General features: G+C 45.7%; 1 protein-coding gene across 7 annotated transcripts in view; it reads left to right on the top strand.

The window, feature by feature from the left end:
* Positions 1-16472, top strand: part of SHANK2 (SH3 and multiple ankyrin repeat domains 2) — a 510912-nt gene that overhangs the window by 222099 nt on the left and 272341 nt on the right. For all 7 annotated transcript variants that reach the window (XM_077322114.1, XM_077322109.1, XM_077322108.1 and 4 more), the window contains one exon: positions 63-176. In XM_077322114.1, the coding sequence (XP_077178229.1) occupies positions 63-176 (114 nt within the window). The remainder of the gene's footprint in view (positions 1-62; positions 177-16472) is intronic.

Below are 16472 nucleotides of genomic sequence, written 5' to 3'. Positions count from 1 at the left end.
CTTTTAGCTTGTGTAATGGAGGAAAATAAATGCCTAAAAATGTTTTTCTATTTTATGTTTAGTTTTGAGCATTGGTGAAGGTGGATTCTGGGAAGGCAGCACTCGAGGACATGTTGGATGGTTTCCTGCAGAATGTGTGGAAGAAGTGCAGTGTAAACCAAATGAAAGCAAACCAGGTAAGTTGATACTTTCTAAGGAATCATTATTGAATAGTAAATACATCATGTTCATCTTTTCAGATCAAAAATATCATGCTTTTACATTTTATTGCAAATATGAATACAAATATTATCAATCCAGATATTTCCCTGTAAATTCTCAAAAAGGTTTTGTGTATTATTATTTTTTTTTTAGATTTATTTCCCGCCTCTCCCGACAGGCTCGATATTAATTATACAGGTGTTTTTGTTTTGCACGACATGAAAGCAACTGGATTAAACACTTGGCAGAAGTTTGGCTTTTTTGGTGTGAATGAAGTCACACAATTTGTGAACCTGTAGTTTAGATAATACATTTTCCTTTGATACATGTTTAATACTTGTGTTGTGCAAGGTGTTAAATGCAAGGTGCACAATCTACCCAACATAATACGATAGGGCTGCTGGGTTGCCCTGTATAGTAGCAGTTTCCTGCTCCTAGTGTCCATTCTTCTGCTTGATGGAGCAATGGAAGCAAAATTTGGGGGAAACTGGTATTGCTTGGTACATCACTTCTGATCTCACGCCTGGAAGTATTGCCTCAGCATTGCAAAATGCTCAATATTGGGGGGGGGGGGGGAGGAAGAGAGATTTGTGTATTATTCTGTGTGGTTTTAAAGTTTTTTTTTTTTACTGGGCTTATTGTTATGGGACTTTTTGTATTGTAACCTGCCACGAGCCAGTCCACCGAGAGTGGCAGGTAAGAATTATTATTATTATTATTATTGTTATTGTTATTGTTGTTGAGAGTTGAGCCACAGTAGGACCATTTGGTAGCCGCAGTAGGGTCTCAGTAAGAGGAACCCTATTGACCAATCACCGAAGGACCAGCACACAGATATTTCCCAGCGGAGGGACAGGGATCAGGATGGCAATTATGGAGTCAACTAGTAATCAAGCCAACTGTATGACTAATACAGCGGGCGCTAGGTACTTACTGTCTTGCGGATGCTCCGTGGCGGCGGGCTGTCGGCGGGGGCTCCCTCGGGCAGCAGGGCCTCCCCCGGGTGTGGTCTTTTGGTGGCGGCTCCCTTGGGCGGCAGCCTGACGCTTCGCGCCTCTCTTCGCGTCAGGCCGCCAGGCAGGGAGCCCCCAGCAGCCGCGCTGCGCACAAGTGCCGGGGGCTCCCTCGGGCGGCAGCCTGACACGGCGAGAGGCGCTTTGCGCCTCTCACCGCGTCAGGGCGCCGGGCAGGGTGCCCCCAGCAGCCGCGCTCTGCGCGGCTGTCGGGGACTCCCTTGCGGGCGGCCTGATGCATCAGAGATGCTTTGCGCCTCCGACGCGTCAGGCCACTGGCAAAGGAGCAACTGCAAGCTGCACTGCGCACGGCTCGCAGGCCTGGGGCTGGGAATCAGAGGGACCAATCGGCAGGCGCCTCACGCCTGCCGATTGGTCCCTCCGATTGTCTGTCCGGAGGAAGGGTCCAATCCGGACCCTTCCTCATCCCGGACACATCCCTCCCCAGAACCCCTTACCGCATTATTTAGTCCGCGGTGCCCGCGGCTCCACGGGCGGTGTTGAAATAGAGGATAAACACAAAGTTGTATATACCAACTAATAATCTCTCCAGTTCTCAGGGGAAGGCTCACCCTCCAATGAGAGCAGTGAACTGTGCATTGATTCACCCCCACTATAGGCTGGCATTTAGAAGTCAGAGGGAGGCTGATGAGGGCAGACTAGTCATAGTTGCAGGTTGTAGAGGCGGATCCCCCTCTCTTTTCAGAGGCTGTTGGACTGGTAAAAAGGCTGTTGGACTGGTAAAAGAGAACCTAGATGCAGAACATGACAGCCACATGGTACTAAATGCAGAAATAGTCAGTGATTTAAGATTGCTAGTGTTATTTACTTTTTGTTATACTCTGCAAGAAAATACAGTGTAATGTAGGGTGTTTACAAGCAGGCAATGTTACTGTAGACTAACAGTGTAATCCTAAATAGTGATATCCTCTTCTATGCCCATTAATATTGATGGCCTTAAAAAGTAAAACTCTGTAGGATTGCACTGTAAATAATCTAAAGAAAACTGGGAAATAAATCAAGAGGAATGGTGGCAAGACTAGTCATTAAATCTCATGTACTAGAGTTATTAAAAGACTTCAGATGAGAAGTGTCAAACACATGCATAAATTGAGACAATTCACACCGTGATATCTTAAGTGTATCAAAGCTTCCACAATTTTGAAATAAATACCGAGTGTTCCAAATAACACTGTGAGACTTGGCATTTCTTTAATATAGCAGTTCATTGTTTCTTACTTGGAGTTTTCCAATCATTCCACAGTCGAAACGTAACATTCAGTGAACAAATCATAAATGAACTCCAAATATTTTGTTCCTCTCCAAGAGGCAGTTGGTACACTGTCTTACTTGCTTCATCTCCCATCCTTTTTTCCTGGAATCTTGCCTGAAAAGGTGACTTAGCTGAATGCTTAAATGTAATTATGCTCAGGGAAGCTATAGCCATCTTAAAGTTTACAGTATCTATAAAGACCACACCAGAGACAATGAAGATGGCATATCTGTTTCCAAGTTGCCTTTGTGGTTGTATACTTTCCTCTAGAAGGACAAACACAGGGAGCTTTTTCTAATATGCAGAAAGCATTTAAAACATATTAGTCTGCAGTCCCGAGGAAAGGCATAGAGAAGGGGGAACTCTTTGAAGCCTTGAAAAACATGGCTGCTCTTATGAAGGAAGGACCTTGGAGTTGGGTTTGATGCAAAAGAAAACCAAAATCACTGAATGTCTCTGCCTTTGGCCTCCAGCCATCTGTCGTCTTCTTTTGTCTATTCATCACCATGTTCAATTTCTAAAAACAGTTTACCTCTGTCTCTTGGCTTATGATATAAGGACAAAAAGCATTTTCCCACAAAGATTTAAACTGGCAATTAAAATAATATGAGATTAACCAGCACTGGTATTACTCATCTCCTGAATGCTAAAAGCTTAGAAGTTTTACAGTAGTTCTTCACATCCACCATTCCACTTCATGTGGCAGCTTACAATGTGACCAGGTAGCACTGCAACCTTGAAGGTGCTGTGCAGCAGCTCACTTTGACACTGAAGGTGCCAAGGTAGTCTCTGTCCTCTGTGGGTTGGTAAAGGATAGTCAGATAAGATGGACCTTGATGTACTCTGCAGGCATAAACAGGACTTTGTGTATGCAGAAAATGTTCATCTCCCTCTAGGACAGCGGTTCTCAACTGCCCTAATGCCATGACCTCTACAGCAGAGGCCATGACACCTACATGCACGTGCATGGTACATGCGCACATGCCACCACCGCTCCTGCTCATCGCAGCACTCACCTTGGCACTGGCCTCCTCTGCACCACCTTGATGAGCTCCCAGGCAGTACGGAGGAGGCCAGCACCATGCCACGGCCGCCGACACCGCTCCTGCTCACTGTGGTGCTGGCCTCCTCTGCACAGCCTCGGAGGAGTTCTCTCATGGACTGAAACTTTCTCCCTGCCCCAGCCCCCCAATTTTTTTAATGCCTCAACACAGACACATTTTAAATAGAAATCAACACTGCCCCATTGCTATGCAGAAACGGCAGAATGATACAGCACCCCCCCCCCTCTTTTTTGAATTTATGTTCTTTTGGAGTTTATTACTATTTGGGTGGATTTCTGAGACCCTGAACATGATAACTGGAGCCCAAAAAGACATTTTATGCTAATGGTTAGCTTTAAGGTGCTCAGACCCCTGTATGATCAGGAGAAGGCTACCAGATCACCCGCCTCTCCTTTCCCAGCTCAGTTCCCACCTCCAGCCTTATAATCAGCATCAGCCAATGACATCTTTGTGCAATACTAGGGGCAAAGCCCGTTGTCTCCAAGAATACAATGGGTGCTAGAGCTTGGCAGTGGGAAGAGGAAGGGGAGGAGTTGTCTAGTCTGTAAGGGCATGGGGTTGAATGTGTGTTGTGTGGGGGGTTGTGGTGGCATGGTGTCAAATGAGGGCATGGGTGTGGAGATATGGGTGTCAAGAACCTGTGGTTTGGAATGTTTGTGGAGTGTGGGAGAGGACTGACCTTTGGGAATTGTGGCATAGTGGTTACAGATGAGCTTTCCAGAGCCATGTCTTCAGATACGTGAAGGGGAAATCAGACTGGAGACTCTTCTCAGGGGGAGATTACATGGGAACCAATTCCTCCCAGTTCTGCATTCAACCTCATTTCCCTTCTTGTGTGAATTAAGCCACAGACAACAAAATGTTCCCCTGACCTAATTCACCTGGGGTAGTCACAGTACACAGGTTTCCACCCTGTTCCTGCTGTCTCCATTTTTTCACTGTTGATAAAATGTTATGTGCCCACGTGCTACTTTCATGGTTGCGCCTCAGAAGAAGAGCTGGATTTTTGTACCCTGTTCCTTATTACCCAAAGGAGTCTCAAAGCGGTTTACAAACACCTTTCCCCTTTGTCTCCCCACAATAGACAACCTGTGAGGGATGTGGGGCTGTGAGAGGTATGAGAGAACTGGGAATGGGTCGCAGTGGCCCAGCAGATTTCAGATGTCTCAAAGCATTTTCCTCTCCCCATAGCAGACTCCCCATGAGGGAGGTGGGGTAGAGAGCTTCACATGGAAGCTGGCAACCCTAAGAGGAAGTCTCTCTGTGCACAGCAGTCTTGACCTTAGCAAGGTTTTTTATACTGTTTTTTTATTTGCCAGGCCAAGGTTGAAAAAAGTCTCTTCAGTTCCTATGTCTCTTCAGCCATTTACTAGTTCACTATTTACAGTTTCAGGCTGTAAATATTTATCTAGATCTTCCTGCACTTTCCAGACTCACAGGACTGATGCTGGTCTGTCTGTCTGCGCCCCAGAATACAAACAGTTGCTGGTAAGGCCTGGCCATAGCGCATAGCCCAGGAGGGACACACCTGCACCACTCCCTCCCAACTGCAGGCAAAAATGGCTCCTTTGAAGGCTGGACTCTGAGGCATTGCACGATTTTGAAGTCCCACCTCCAAACCTCCAGGAATATTTCCAACCCAGGTATATATAATAGGATACATACTCGGCTGTATCAAAATTCTCTTTGCTGCCATGAACAGCAGACAAACCACACTTAGTTCTCCATGTGATAATAATTAATGCCTGTGATTCATACAGAACTGTGAATTTTGGGAACACAGTTATCCTGGAGTCATAAAGATGCCCTTCATGTTTAAGAGATTCAGCAACATTGTTGCTGACAGACTTTCTTACACCCACCCACTGTACTCTTCAAATCTATAGGCAATTATTTAAGAATGGTTTTGTAGCTTCTGTGTGCAAATCTGAAAGACCTTTACAAAAGCTGGCAACATGGGAACGAGATAAAGATAAGGAAAATCATCATAATCTTGACAAATTTGCTGGAAGCATCTGATGCGGAGGATGTATCATGTAGCCCCTCTCAGAGAGTGTAGTGGTGCTGTCTCTCATGCTAAAGGGATGGAGTTATGTTGCCAAATCATTTTGTCACTCAACATGAATGAGGAGTATGGTTTCTGCTGAACTTGTTGGTATTCAAAGGGCACCTCCCAGTAGTTTTAACTCTGGTTATTTACCCTTATTGTAAAGCAGAAAATGCAGGAATTAGAAATTCATATTTTAGTAACCCACATTTCAAAAGTGAAAAGAACTGAACATGATCCAATGGGGAATTTTTATTGAAAAGATATTTTGAAACTTTGGCATCACACTGAACTGCCCTGACACTGGTGTGTGTAAAATTCCTTTCTGCAGTCTTACAAGGGAATGGGATCCCCACTTTTTTTGCTTACAGGAGTGTCTCTAACAATTGTAAAGCAGTAGGAATTTCACACAGGCAGCATGTTTATTAGGGTATCCTAATAAAAATCCTTCCTATGCAAAATTCCTGCTGCTTTACAATTGGGGTGTTTGGAAAAAAAGCACTTCTATAGCTCCACTTACCTTCAAATAAGCCAATGGCATCCACTGACTTAAATAAGTCAGCAGTACTCTTACTTGACAGGACTAGGAAAGGTAAACGCTGCTTAGGATGGCGCAATTAGGGAACAAAGAAAGCTCACCTTTCCCCATACTTGCAGGAAATGTGTTTAACCATCACTCAGTGAACCTGAACAAGCCCCCTTTTTTCTCCTATTGCCATTCCTCAGTATCCCATGGAAAAACAAAATGCTTGCAGTTAGGCAAGCTGTTCCATGGAGACAGAACAAGACCCCAGCTTTGATACAGGACAGCAGGGGCTCCAAGGACAGTGATCCCTTCAGGTGTTCAATAAAATCAGAGTCCAGTGGCACCTTTAAGACCAACAAAGATTTATTCAGGGTGTGAGCTTTCAAGTGCAAGCACTCTTAGTCAGACTAAGAACTCTTTACATGACAGTTCAGTTCATGCACTGATGCATATCACTCTGTGGCTTTTGTCCACTCACACATGGAAAGCAAAATAAAAGGACAGTGACAGAAGGCTGATATGTGTTTGTTCTTGAGTCCATTAACTTGAGTTCCAAGGAAAGGGGAGGCCTCCACTGATGACTGGCAATATCAAAAAGGTTCCCTGGCAGTTGCCATATAAGATCTGCTAAAGTGTTTGCTGTGTAGGTGATACTACTATTTTATTTATTTAAAATACTTGTATCCTGTTTCACTGTGTGCAAGCCAGATATATGAGGCAGCTAACATAAAAACTTTAACCAATTAAGTAAAAAAGAAAGACCATAAGGACTGAAAAAATACCCAGAAAAATATGATCAGCAAAATCCAAGCTGAAAATGCTCTTTTCTCTTGCTGACATAGGAAAATTTCCTATAGGTGGGGCTCTACTGAGAACAGATCAAATGATTAAGAAGGAATATTTTTCCTTTGGTGATGACTTCTCTCTTTCTTATTAGAGAAAGAACAAGAAAGCAGACATTAAAATTGAAAACAAGTTAAGATGGTTAAAATGCAATCCAGAGATACTTCTTTTCCCTTAAAATGTATTGCTTAGTTAGAAGATGAAGCAGCTGTGAGTTCTCCCATACATCCCACGGGTAAATTGGAGGACTGCAGACTGGAATGTTGGATAGTTAGGTGGATACGGATCAAATTAGAAAACCACACCCAAAGAGTAGTTGTCAATGGTATTTCATCAGATTGTGTTTTTTTATTATTATTATTTCTTATCCACCACTCTTGGCATACCGGTTTGTGGTGGCTTACAATACAAAAAGTCCCACAACAATAACCCCACTAAAAACTCCCATTCAAACCACAGAGAATAATACACAAAAGCCACCAATATGGCAGAAAAATAATCCTACTCCCAACAGAATGCCTGCCACCCAGGCAGCAGAGGGCTATGTCATTGTCCAAGATGGTCAAGGGTAGCATACATCTTGATGGCATACTTCCTGATGTGGGGGGGAGCAACCAGATCTTCCTCCTACACTGGCCTCAACCATAGACCTGGTGGAAGAGCTCCATCTTACAGGCCTTGCAGAAAGCTGACAAATCCTGCAGGGTCTGTAGCTCTCCCGGGAGCTCATTCTACGGGGTAGGGGCCAAGACCAAAGGCCCTGGCCCTGGTAGAGGCCAAGTGAACTTCCCTAGGGCCAGGAATGACCAGCAAGTTGGTACCAGCAGTATTGGGTCCAGTACTTTTCAACAGTTTTATCAGTGATCTGGATTAGGGGGCTCATTATATTTGCAGATAACACCAAATGGGGAGGAGTAGCAAACACCCCAGAAGTTAGAGACAAAGTTCAATAAGATCTGAACATGCTGGAAAAAAAATGGGCAGATGTATACTGGATGGGAGATACACTTCTGTGTAGCAGTGTATGTGAATGTGATCTTGGGGTAATTGTGAACTGTAAGTTAAATATGAGCAGACAGTGTGATGCAGCAGTAAAGAAGGCAAATGCAGCCTTGGGCTGTATCAACAAAGGCACCATATCACAATAACAAGATGTTACAGTCCCGTTGCATACCTCATTGGTCAGACCCCCAACTGGAGTACTGTGTGCAGTTCTGGAGGCCGCACTTCCAAAAGGGTGTGGACAAAATTGACAGGGTTCAGAGGAGAGTGACAAGGCTGATCCAGGGCCTGGGAACTAAGCCCTATGGGGAAAGGCTGAGGTACTTGGGAATGTTCCGCCTAGAGAAGTGGAGGTGGAGACATGATTACTGCCTTTTAGTATTTGAAAGGTTGTCAGAGGAGGGCAGGGGCGCTTCTTGTTGAGGATAGGACCCACAGTAATGGATTTAAACAATGTGTAGATTGGTACCGGCTAGATATCAGAAACATTTTTTTCACAGAGTAGTTCAGCAGTGGAATAGGCTGCCTAAGGAGGTGGTGAGCTCTCCCTCACAGGCAGTCTTTAAGCAGTGGCTGGACAGGTACTTTTCCTGGATGCTTTAGGCTTTTCCTGCATTGAGCAGGAGGTTGAACCAGATAGCCTGTTATAACTCCTTCCAACTATACAATTCTATGTCTCCTCTGGTGCTGTGATATGTCATTAGATAGCACATATGGATTTCATCTCACTGCAGTAGGTGCAGAAGAACAGTATAATATTAGAGGAAAAATTATGGGAAAAGCTGCAACTGCCCTGCTTCCCAGTTTCAGTTATAAAATTTCTGTAATGCAATTTGAAAATGTAGGGCAAGCCCAGACTAGCCCACCTTTCCCTCTCTGTTTTCTTATATTCTGGTTTAAAACACTTAAAGATGTGAAATGTTTCCTGCTTAGGTGGGTTTAATTCTATCTATGCATAGGATTGTATTATTCCTTGTAGCAGAAAAAGTAGAGTAAAATTAGCTAAACAAAATGTAGTTGTGTGGCAAGAACTTATTTCATCAGATGTGTATCAGGCAGCAATCACATATTCAAGTTTCTTGCAGTTCAGTTTCTAAGATGATCACTAGATGGCATTGTTTAAATACAAAATAGGACAAATTCCATCATAAAGCCCATCTAAGAATTTCTTTGCCTTCCCCTATTGGCATGTTGTACCCCCTTAAGGTATTTAGCAATAACTGTGTCACTCATTCTTTAAAACATGAAGATTAACCAGCTAGGGTAGGAGAGCTGGTGCTATTAATATAATATATTAATTATTATCTAATAATAAAAATGTATAATAAAAATGGTTATATTCACATTGGTTATATACACAAATGATTATATTCACAAAGAATATATATATATATATATTCTATTTCAGTGTGTGGAAGATAATGCATTGTGGCCCTGGCCTTGAGATTTTATAGGGAATATGGAAGCAGGAGTTTTCAGTGTTCTAATTCTTTAAAAAGTGATAAACCAGTGGAGTTATCAACCACTTGTTTAAAAAAGAGTCCTGTCTATTTAGCAGAGGACTAATAGAATGTTTATTCATTATTTATTTATTTATTTATTTGATTTATATATCACCCTCCCCAGGGGCTCAGGGCGGTTTACATGGAACTTATGAATAAAACAATCAATAAGACAACCATACAAGATTAATATTATTAATAACAGGTAGTTGTAATAATAAACAGTGTAAACAATGTTACAATAAACAGTACAAACAGGTCCAGAGCACTCTGGTGGGGTTTTGAGAGGGAGGGGAGCAGGGGCCCTTCATTTGCTCTTGGTTATGCCTGGTCTCAACCAAATGCCTGGCAGAAGAGCTCCCTTTTGCAGGCCCTGCAGAACTGTTTAAGCTCTGTCAGGGCCCTGATTTCTTCCGGGAGCTCATTCCACCAGGTGGGGGCCACAACAGAGAATGTTCTGGCCCTGGTCGAGGCCAGGCGGACTTCTTTTGGGCCAGGGACCATTAGCCAGTTGGTGGTGGAGGAGCGTAGGGCTCTTTTGGGGGCATAAGCAGGGAGGCGGTCCCTCAGGTACACTGGGCCCTGACCACGTATGTTATTTAATATTTACTTCCATGCCATGAAAGGCTACTCATATCCTCACATTAAGCCTCTATTAAAGGGACAGGACATTTACCCCATCAGGCAGCAGGCAATCCAGCTAGACTTAACTGTTTTTAAAGAATCTACTCCATCTTTAGTGCCCCCCTTCACATGCTTTATATTTCCATTCCCCAAAGGAAGCAAGGAAAGCAGGTGATTGAGTAGACATTTGTACTACTTGCCTACCTTCCAGCAAGAACATGTAACCCATCTACATGCTATATGTTGTTGTCACTGTAAGTCATTCCTAAGTTTCCCCAATGACAGTGCTATCTTTGGTAAGGCTATATTGCTATACTAGTAGTAAAGCCCGTTGTGTTCTGTAATACAGCAGGTGCTAGCTTTTGGTTTGGTGTGGGTTTAGTGCCTCACTTGGAAGCTGACAACACTAAGAGGAGGTCTCTCTGTGCACAGCAGTCTTTAGTCAGGTTTATACACACCTATATAGTGTGGAATTCCAGAACATGAACCTATACCAATTTGGCAACCTTACCTCCTCTCTGCAATATTTCCTTCACGTGAAATAGGTCAGAGGGTGCTATGTGCCTGGTTAAGTGACTACAGAGGCATTATACACTTTTGAGGCTCCACTTCCAAACCTCAAGGAATATTTCCAGACCAGGGACAGCCAACCTCCAGGTGGGGCCTGGAGATCTCCTGGAATGACAGTTCATCTCCAGATTATAAAGAACAGCTTCCCAGGTGAACATGGCTGCTTTCAAGAGTGGACAGGGTTGTTGTGCAGAAGAAACATTTAAGGTCTCCCAGACAGGTTGTTGTGGAGATTAAACACTTGAAGCCTACTGCACAGGATTGTTGTGCAGATGAAACAGGAGGCAAAAGAACCTCTGCAACAGCATCCAGTTTCATCTGCACAACAACCTTGTGTGGTAGGCCTCAAATGTTCTGAGAGTTGCAGAGAAGATATATGTATGGCTTGACTATATCTGCCCTCAAACAGCAAGGCTGGCCATAGTGGTATTTTAAGTAAGAAGGGGCTTTTCTGTGACCTCCCTGGCAACCAGCAGTTAGGCAGAATGGGAAAGCTCCCCTCCACCTCAAAAGGAAAGCACACCCATGCTCTCAGACTCCTCTGCGTTGCTCTCAGAAACACGTCCATCCCATCAGTCAGGGGTTGTTAGAGGCTCCCTTCACAGCAGGCTTGAAGGGAGGAGGGGAGTACAGAATCCTGAGCAAGAGCAGCAATTGGCCCTGGGGGAGGGGACATTCCACCAATTGGAGTCTCTGGAACTCTCAGCATGTTATCAGAAGTATGAACCAATTTTTATGTATAAGATAAATAAGATTGTTCTTTGCTGGAACTACTTCAATTATCACTGATTAAATGTATAGAAAATATTTTATTTGCAGGTAGGAATGGGCATGAATGAGTTCACAAACTTTGTCACAAATTTTGGCTGATTTGGAAAGCGGTATCTGTAGTCGCTCTTCCACCACCAACTTTAATGAAGTCTTGGGGCAGTGTATGGTGGTGAGTAGTAGTTTATGAAGTAGTTTGCAGATAAACTGGTGCTGATTAATTAAACTATTTACAAAACTCCAAGGCAGGTGGGGGAAGAATTTTTCAGCCTTGGAAACACCAATAGGAGCCTTCTAAAGCTTGATGGGCACTGTTTGCTGCCAGTAACACAATTCCTGTTATGCTCCACAGGGTCAGAAGGTATGCTGTGCTCTCATCCTCTCTTTTGTTGTCTGGTGAAACCAAAGAGGAACCAAGCTAGCAGAGCTGATTCATTGCTTTGGTTTCTGTTTGTGATCTGTTCTCTTTTACTGGGATTTTGAATTAGGGTGCAGTGTGACCTAGGATTTTTCTGGTAGTCAGACTCAGGATTTTTCGTAAATGCTAAAATATTTTGGGGTCCAATAGATCCAAGCCCCCTCAAAACTGATTTTTTTGTACACCCCTAATCTGAAACTGAACCGAACCAATTCTAGCATCTAAGTCAATGTGATGGTGAACATATTTTTTTCCGTGGAAACATTTCAAAGGAGTCATAGTAGGATCGCATGTTTCAAGGTAAACATCTTCATAATCAAAATAATCTAAATCTAGCGCCAAATTCAATCTCTATTGATATCCCTGCTCGATCCAGAATGCTAGTTTCAATTTGTATATGTCCAGTATGGAACCCTCACTAAACAGTAGATGATAAAGTAAGTGTTCTAACATCCTATGGATGTCTCTAAGAGGTGTACGTTTTTAAAAATCTTGTTCAATGTTAATAATTATACCTTCTAATAATTTTAGTTCTGTTGTTTTAAGAAGAAAAAACAGTTGGTTCTTACATGCAGTTTTTCTTTACCAGAAGGAGTCTCAAAGCAGCTCACAATCACCTTCCCTGTCCTCTCCCTACAACAGACACCCTGTGAGGTAAGTGAGGCTGAGAGAGCCCTGATATTACTGCTCGATTGAGCCCAAAGTCACCCAGCAGGGAATCAAACCCAGCTCACCAGATTAGAAGTCCACACTCCTAACCACTACACCAAGTTGGCTCTCCAGCTTGGTATAACTGTTTACCATGGTCTGGAAAGACACATATCCTAATCACAGGACAGATTGGAGGGGGCAGAAGTGGAGACAAGCAAGAAATGACGAGTTCTGTTCAGGACACAGTCCCTGAAGTTTAATATTCAGGCACAGATTAGTTCGTCCTGCATCTTCTGTGGCTTGACAATTATATATCAGGGATTTTGAACCAGTGTGCTGTTGGTGCACTTGAGGTGTGCTGTGGCATTGGGATTTTTTAAATTATTGTTTTCATGTTTTTTTTAATCTCCCTTATATGGGCAGGTCTACACCCCCCCCCCCCAGTGTCCAATGATGGGCCTGGAGGGCACGGGAAGGGAGGGACACCAGCCATTCAAACCTCTGCCAGCTGAGACTCCTACCATTTTGATGACATGTGTTGTTGGGGATGGCTGGAATTGAATGAGGTTTGTTCTTCCTTGGGGCTGGGGTTTGGGGGTGTCATTTGTGGTTCGTTTCTTTAACTTCAGGGCTGGCAGAGGTGCCTTCCATGAACTCCAGGCTTTGGGTTGTGAGGAGAGGGGCTTTCGGTGGCCTAGCACCTACCGCAGCCTAGCACCTACTCTGGCAAGCTCCAGGCCTTGGGTGGCAAGGAGAAGAGCCTTCTGCATCTCCAAAAAAGTCCATCTTTACAGCGAATGATGAATTTCAGCTGTAGATGAATTTCACATGGACTGGTGTCTGAGTCAGTTGTGCCTCATCTGAGTCCGTTGTGCCTCATCTGTGTCAGAAAACCTGCTAATGAAGCATTGGTTCCACCTGAGGACCTCACTTCCAAATGACACCACTTTTGGGGGCCATGGCAAAGAAGTGTGGCCAACTGATATCACTTCTGGTATGCTTCAAAGCCTGAAAAAATTATAAGGTGTGCCTTCACAAGGCTGAATTAGAAACATTTTCCTATAGATGTCTTTTTCAACTCCACAAAAAATACATTTGTAGCATTACTAAATACATTTATTCTACACTCCCTCTCCTCAGAGGGGCTGGTGGAATTCAGCACACATCCCCACCCAGCCTGCCCCTTGGGAGATGGGGATAGGAAGGAGGAAACCCCTCACCACATCCTTACCTGTCTATTTGGCCCTGTGCAAGGTGTGGGGGGAAGGGGAGAAAAAAGGCACCCCAACTCCCATTGCCTTCCCTATAAGGCCTAGTCCAGCCTTTAAGCGATGTGGAGGGGCAAGAAGGAGGCAGAAGGAGGCAGCCTTCTGGGGCAAGAAGGAGGCAGCCTTCCCTGCTCAGCCTGCCCTTTGGAAGATGGGGGTGTTTTGAAAGGAGGCATTCCATCCCCCATGGCATTGCCCAAGCAGCCTGGCCTTTGAGGGATGTGGGGATAGATGGGAAAGAGGCAGTCCACCCTCTCTCCATGGCCTTCCCTACCAAGCTTGGCCTTTGGGAGATCTGGGGGAGGGATGGGAAGGAGGCACCCAGCCCACAGCCTTCCCTGCCTGGCCTGCCCTTTGGGACATGGGGTGGTTGGGAAGGAGGCAGCCTGTCCCCAATGTTCTTCTCCAAGCAGCCTGGCCTTTTGGGGATGTGGAGGTGGATAGGAAAGGGGCAGCCCCCCATGGCCTTGCCTACCCAGCCTGATTTTTGGGAGGTGTGGAGAAAGGGGCAGGAAGGAGGTAGCCTCCCTGTGACCTCCCCTGCCTGGCCCAGCTATTGGGGAATGTGGGGGGAGAGGCAGGAAGGTGGCAGGCCCCCCCTGCAACCTTGCAGGCCCAGGCTTTGGAGGATGTGGGGGATGGGAAGGTGGCAGCCCAGTCCTCCATGGTCTCTTCAGCCTGGCCTTTGGAAGATGTGGCCTTTGCCACAGCAACCAACCTGGAGACCCAACAAAAAGGGTCAAGTGACCCCAAATGGGGTCACGACCCCAGGGCTGAGAACCACTGCTCTAGAGCAGTGGTCCCCAACCTTTATTAGGCTGGGGACCGGCAGGGCATCGGGCCGCGCCCGCGGGGACCGCGCCCGTGCGGGCCACGCCCACGCTTCTGGTCGCACCCACGGGCCGCGCCCCCGCATCGAGCCGCGCCCGGCCGCGCCCGCTAGCCGCGCCTGCTGATCGGGCCGCGCCCGCGAGCCACGCCCGCTGATCGGGCCACACCCGCGGGCCGCGCCTGTGGATCGGGCCGCGCAGGCGCGGCCTGCACGGGCGCAGCCCGGCCCCGATTCCTTCTCCCCGCCCTCCCGCAGTAAGTAGCTTCCCGGGCCGCAAGCTTGCGGCCTGGGAAGTTTTTTACTGCGGGGGGGGGGGCGGGGAGAGGGAGCTGCGGCCCGGCACTATGGCCTTCGCGGCCCGGCACCGGGCCGCGGCCCGCAGGTTGGGGACCACTGCTCTAGAGCATCCCCTGATGGTAACTCTAGGACCTTAACCTCGCCTCAACCATATGCCTGGCAGAAGTGCTCTGTCTTGTAGGCCCTGCAGAAAGCTAATAACAGGGCCCTCTGCTCTTCTCGGAGCTCATTCCACCAGGTTGCGGCCAAGGCTGAAAATGCCCTGGCCCTTATCAAGGCCAGGCGAATGTCCCGGGGGTCTGGGACAACCAGCAGATTCATACCCACAAAGTGGAGTGCCCTGCAGGAGGCATAGACAGACAAGTGGTCCTACAGATATGTAGGGCCCAAGCCGTGTATAGCCTTCAATGTCAAAACCAATACCTTAAACTTGATCCAGAATCAGACTGGTAACCAATAAAGATGACACAACACCTGCTGAATGTGGGCCCTCCAAGATGTACCGGTGAGGATCCTAGCAGCCGTGTTCTGTACCAGCTGTAAAGCTAAGGGTCAAAGCTAAGGGTAGGCCTGCAATGAGTTACAGAAGTCTAACCTGGAAGTGACCGTTGCATGGATAATTGTGGCCAGATGCTCAGAGGACAGGTAGGGCGCTAGTATACTTTGCAAAGGAAGAGGGTATTCTTGCATGTCAAATTGTTTACCATTCTTATCTGCTGAAAATACTTGAATAACTTTTTGCAATGTAGAAGTTAATAAATAACTTAATAAAATAAATTTATTTATTTATCTATTTATCTATTTATTTATTTATTTATTTATTTATTTATTTGTTTATTTATTTATTTATTTATTTATTTATTTATATGCTGCCGCTCCCCAGCACGTCTTGCAGCAGTTTACATAATAAAATATTAAAAATACAATAAAACCCCCATAATTTACCCAATTAACGGTAAAAAAACAATATAACACGCAGCAGTGGACATCCTCTATAATCTATTCTAATCCCATCTTGTTCAGCCTGAGGCCCTACCATCCCTCCAGTGAGAGAGGGAGCTGGTCCGATAGACCCTGGGATCCAAGTTGGAAACCCGGGACTCTGCCCTGACCTCAACCGTATTCCTGGCGGAAGAGCTCCATCTTGCAGGCCCTGCAGAAAGCTGGTAACTCTGGCAGGGCCCTCATTCCACCAGGTTGGGGCCAGGACCGAAAAGGCCCTGGCCCTGGTCGAGGCCACGTGAACATCCCAGGGGCCAGGGACAACCAGTAAATTCCTACCTGCAGAACAAAGGGCTCTGCAGGGAGCATAAGCAACCATGCGGTCCTGCAGGTAGGCAGGACCCAGGCTGTGTATGGCCTTAAAAGTTAATAACAATACTTGACCCGGAAACAGAATGGTAACCAGTGTAGATGATGGAGCACCGGCTGAATATGGGCCCTCCAAGGTGCCCTAGTAAGTACCCTGGCAGACGCATTTTGTACCAGCTGTAACTTCTGGATCAGAGTCAAGGGAAGGCCCGTGTAGAGCGAGTTACAGTAGTCTAGTCTAGAAGTGACCACTGCATGGATC

The sequence above is a fragment of the Paroedura picta genome, chromosome 2 (genome assembly GCF_049243985.1).
Source record: "Paroedura picta isolate Pp20150507F chromosome 2, Ppicta_v3.0, whole genome shotgun sequence".
Classification (NCBI taxonomy): domain Eukaryota; kingdom Metazoa; phylum Chordata; class Lepidosauria; order Squamata; family Gekkonidae; genus Paroedura; species Paroedura picta.
Note: the sequence above shows the minus strand (reverse complement) of the source record. Positions and strands in the feature narration are given on the sequence as shown.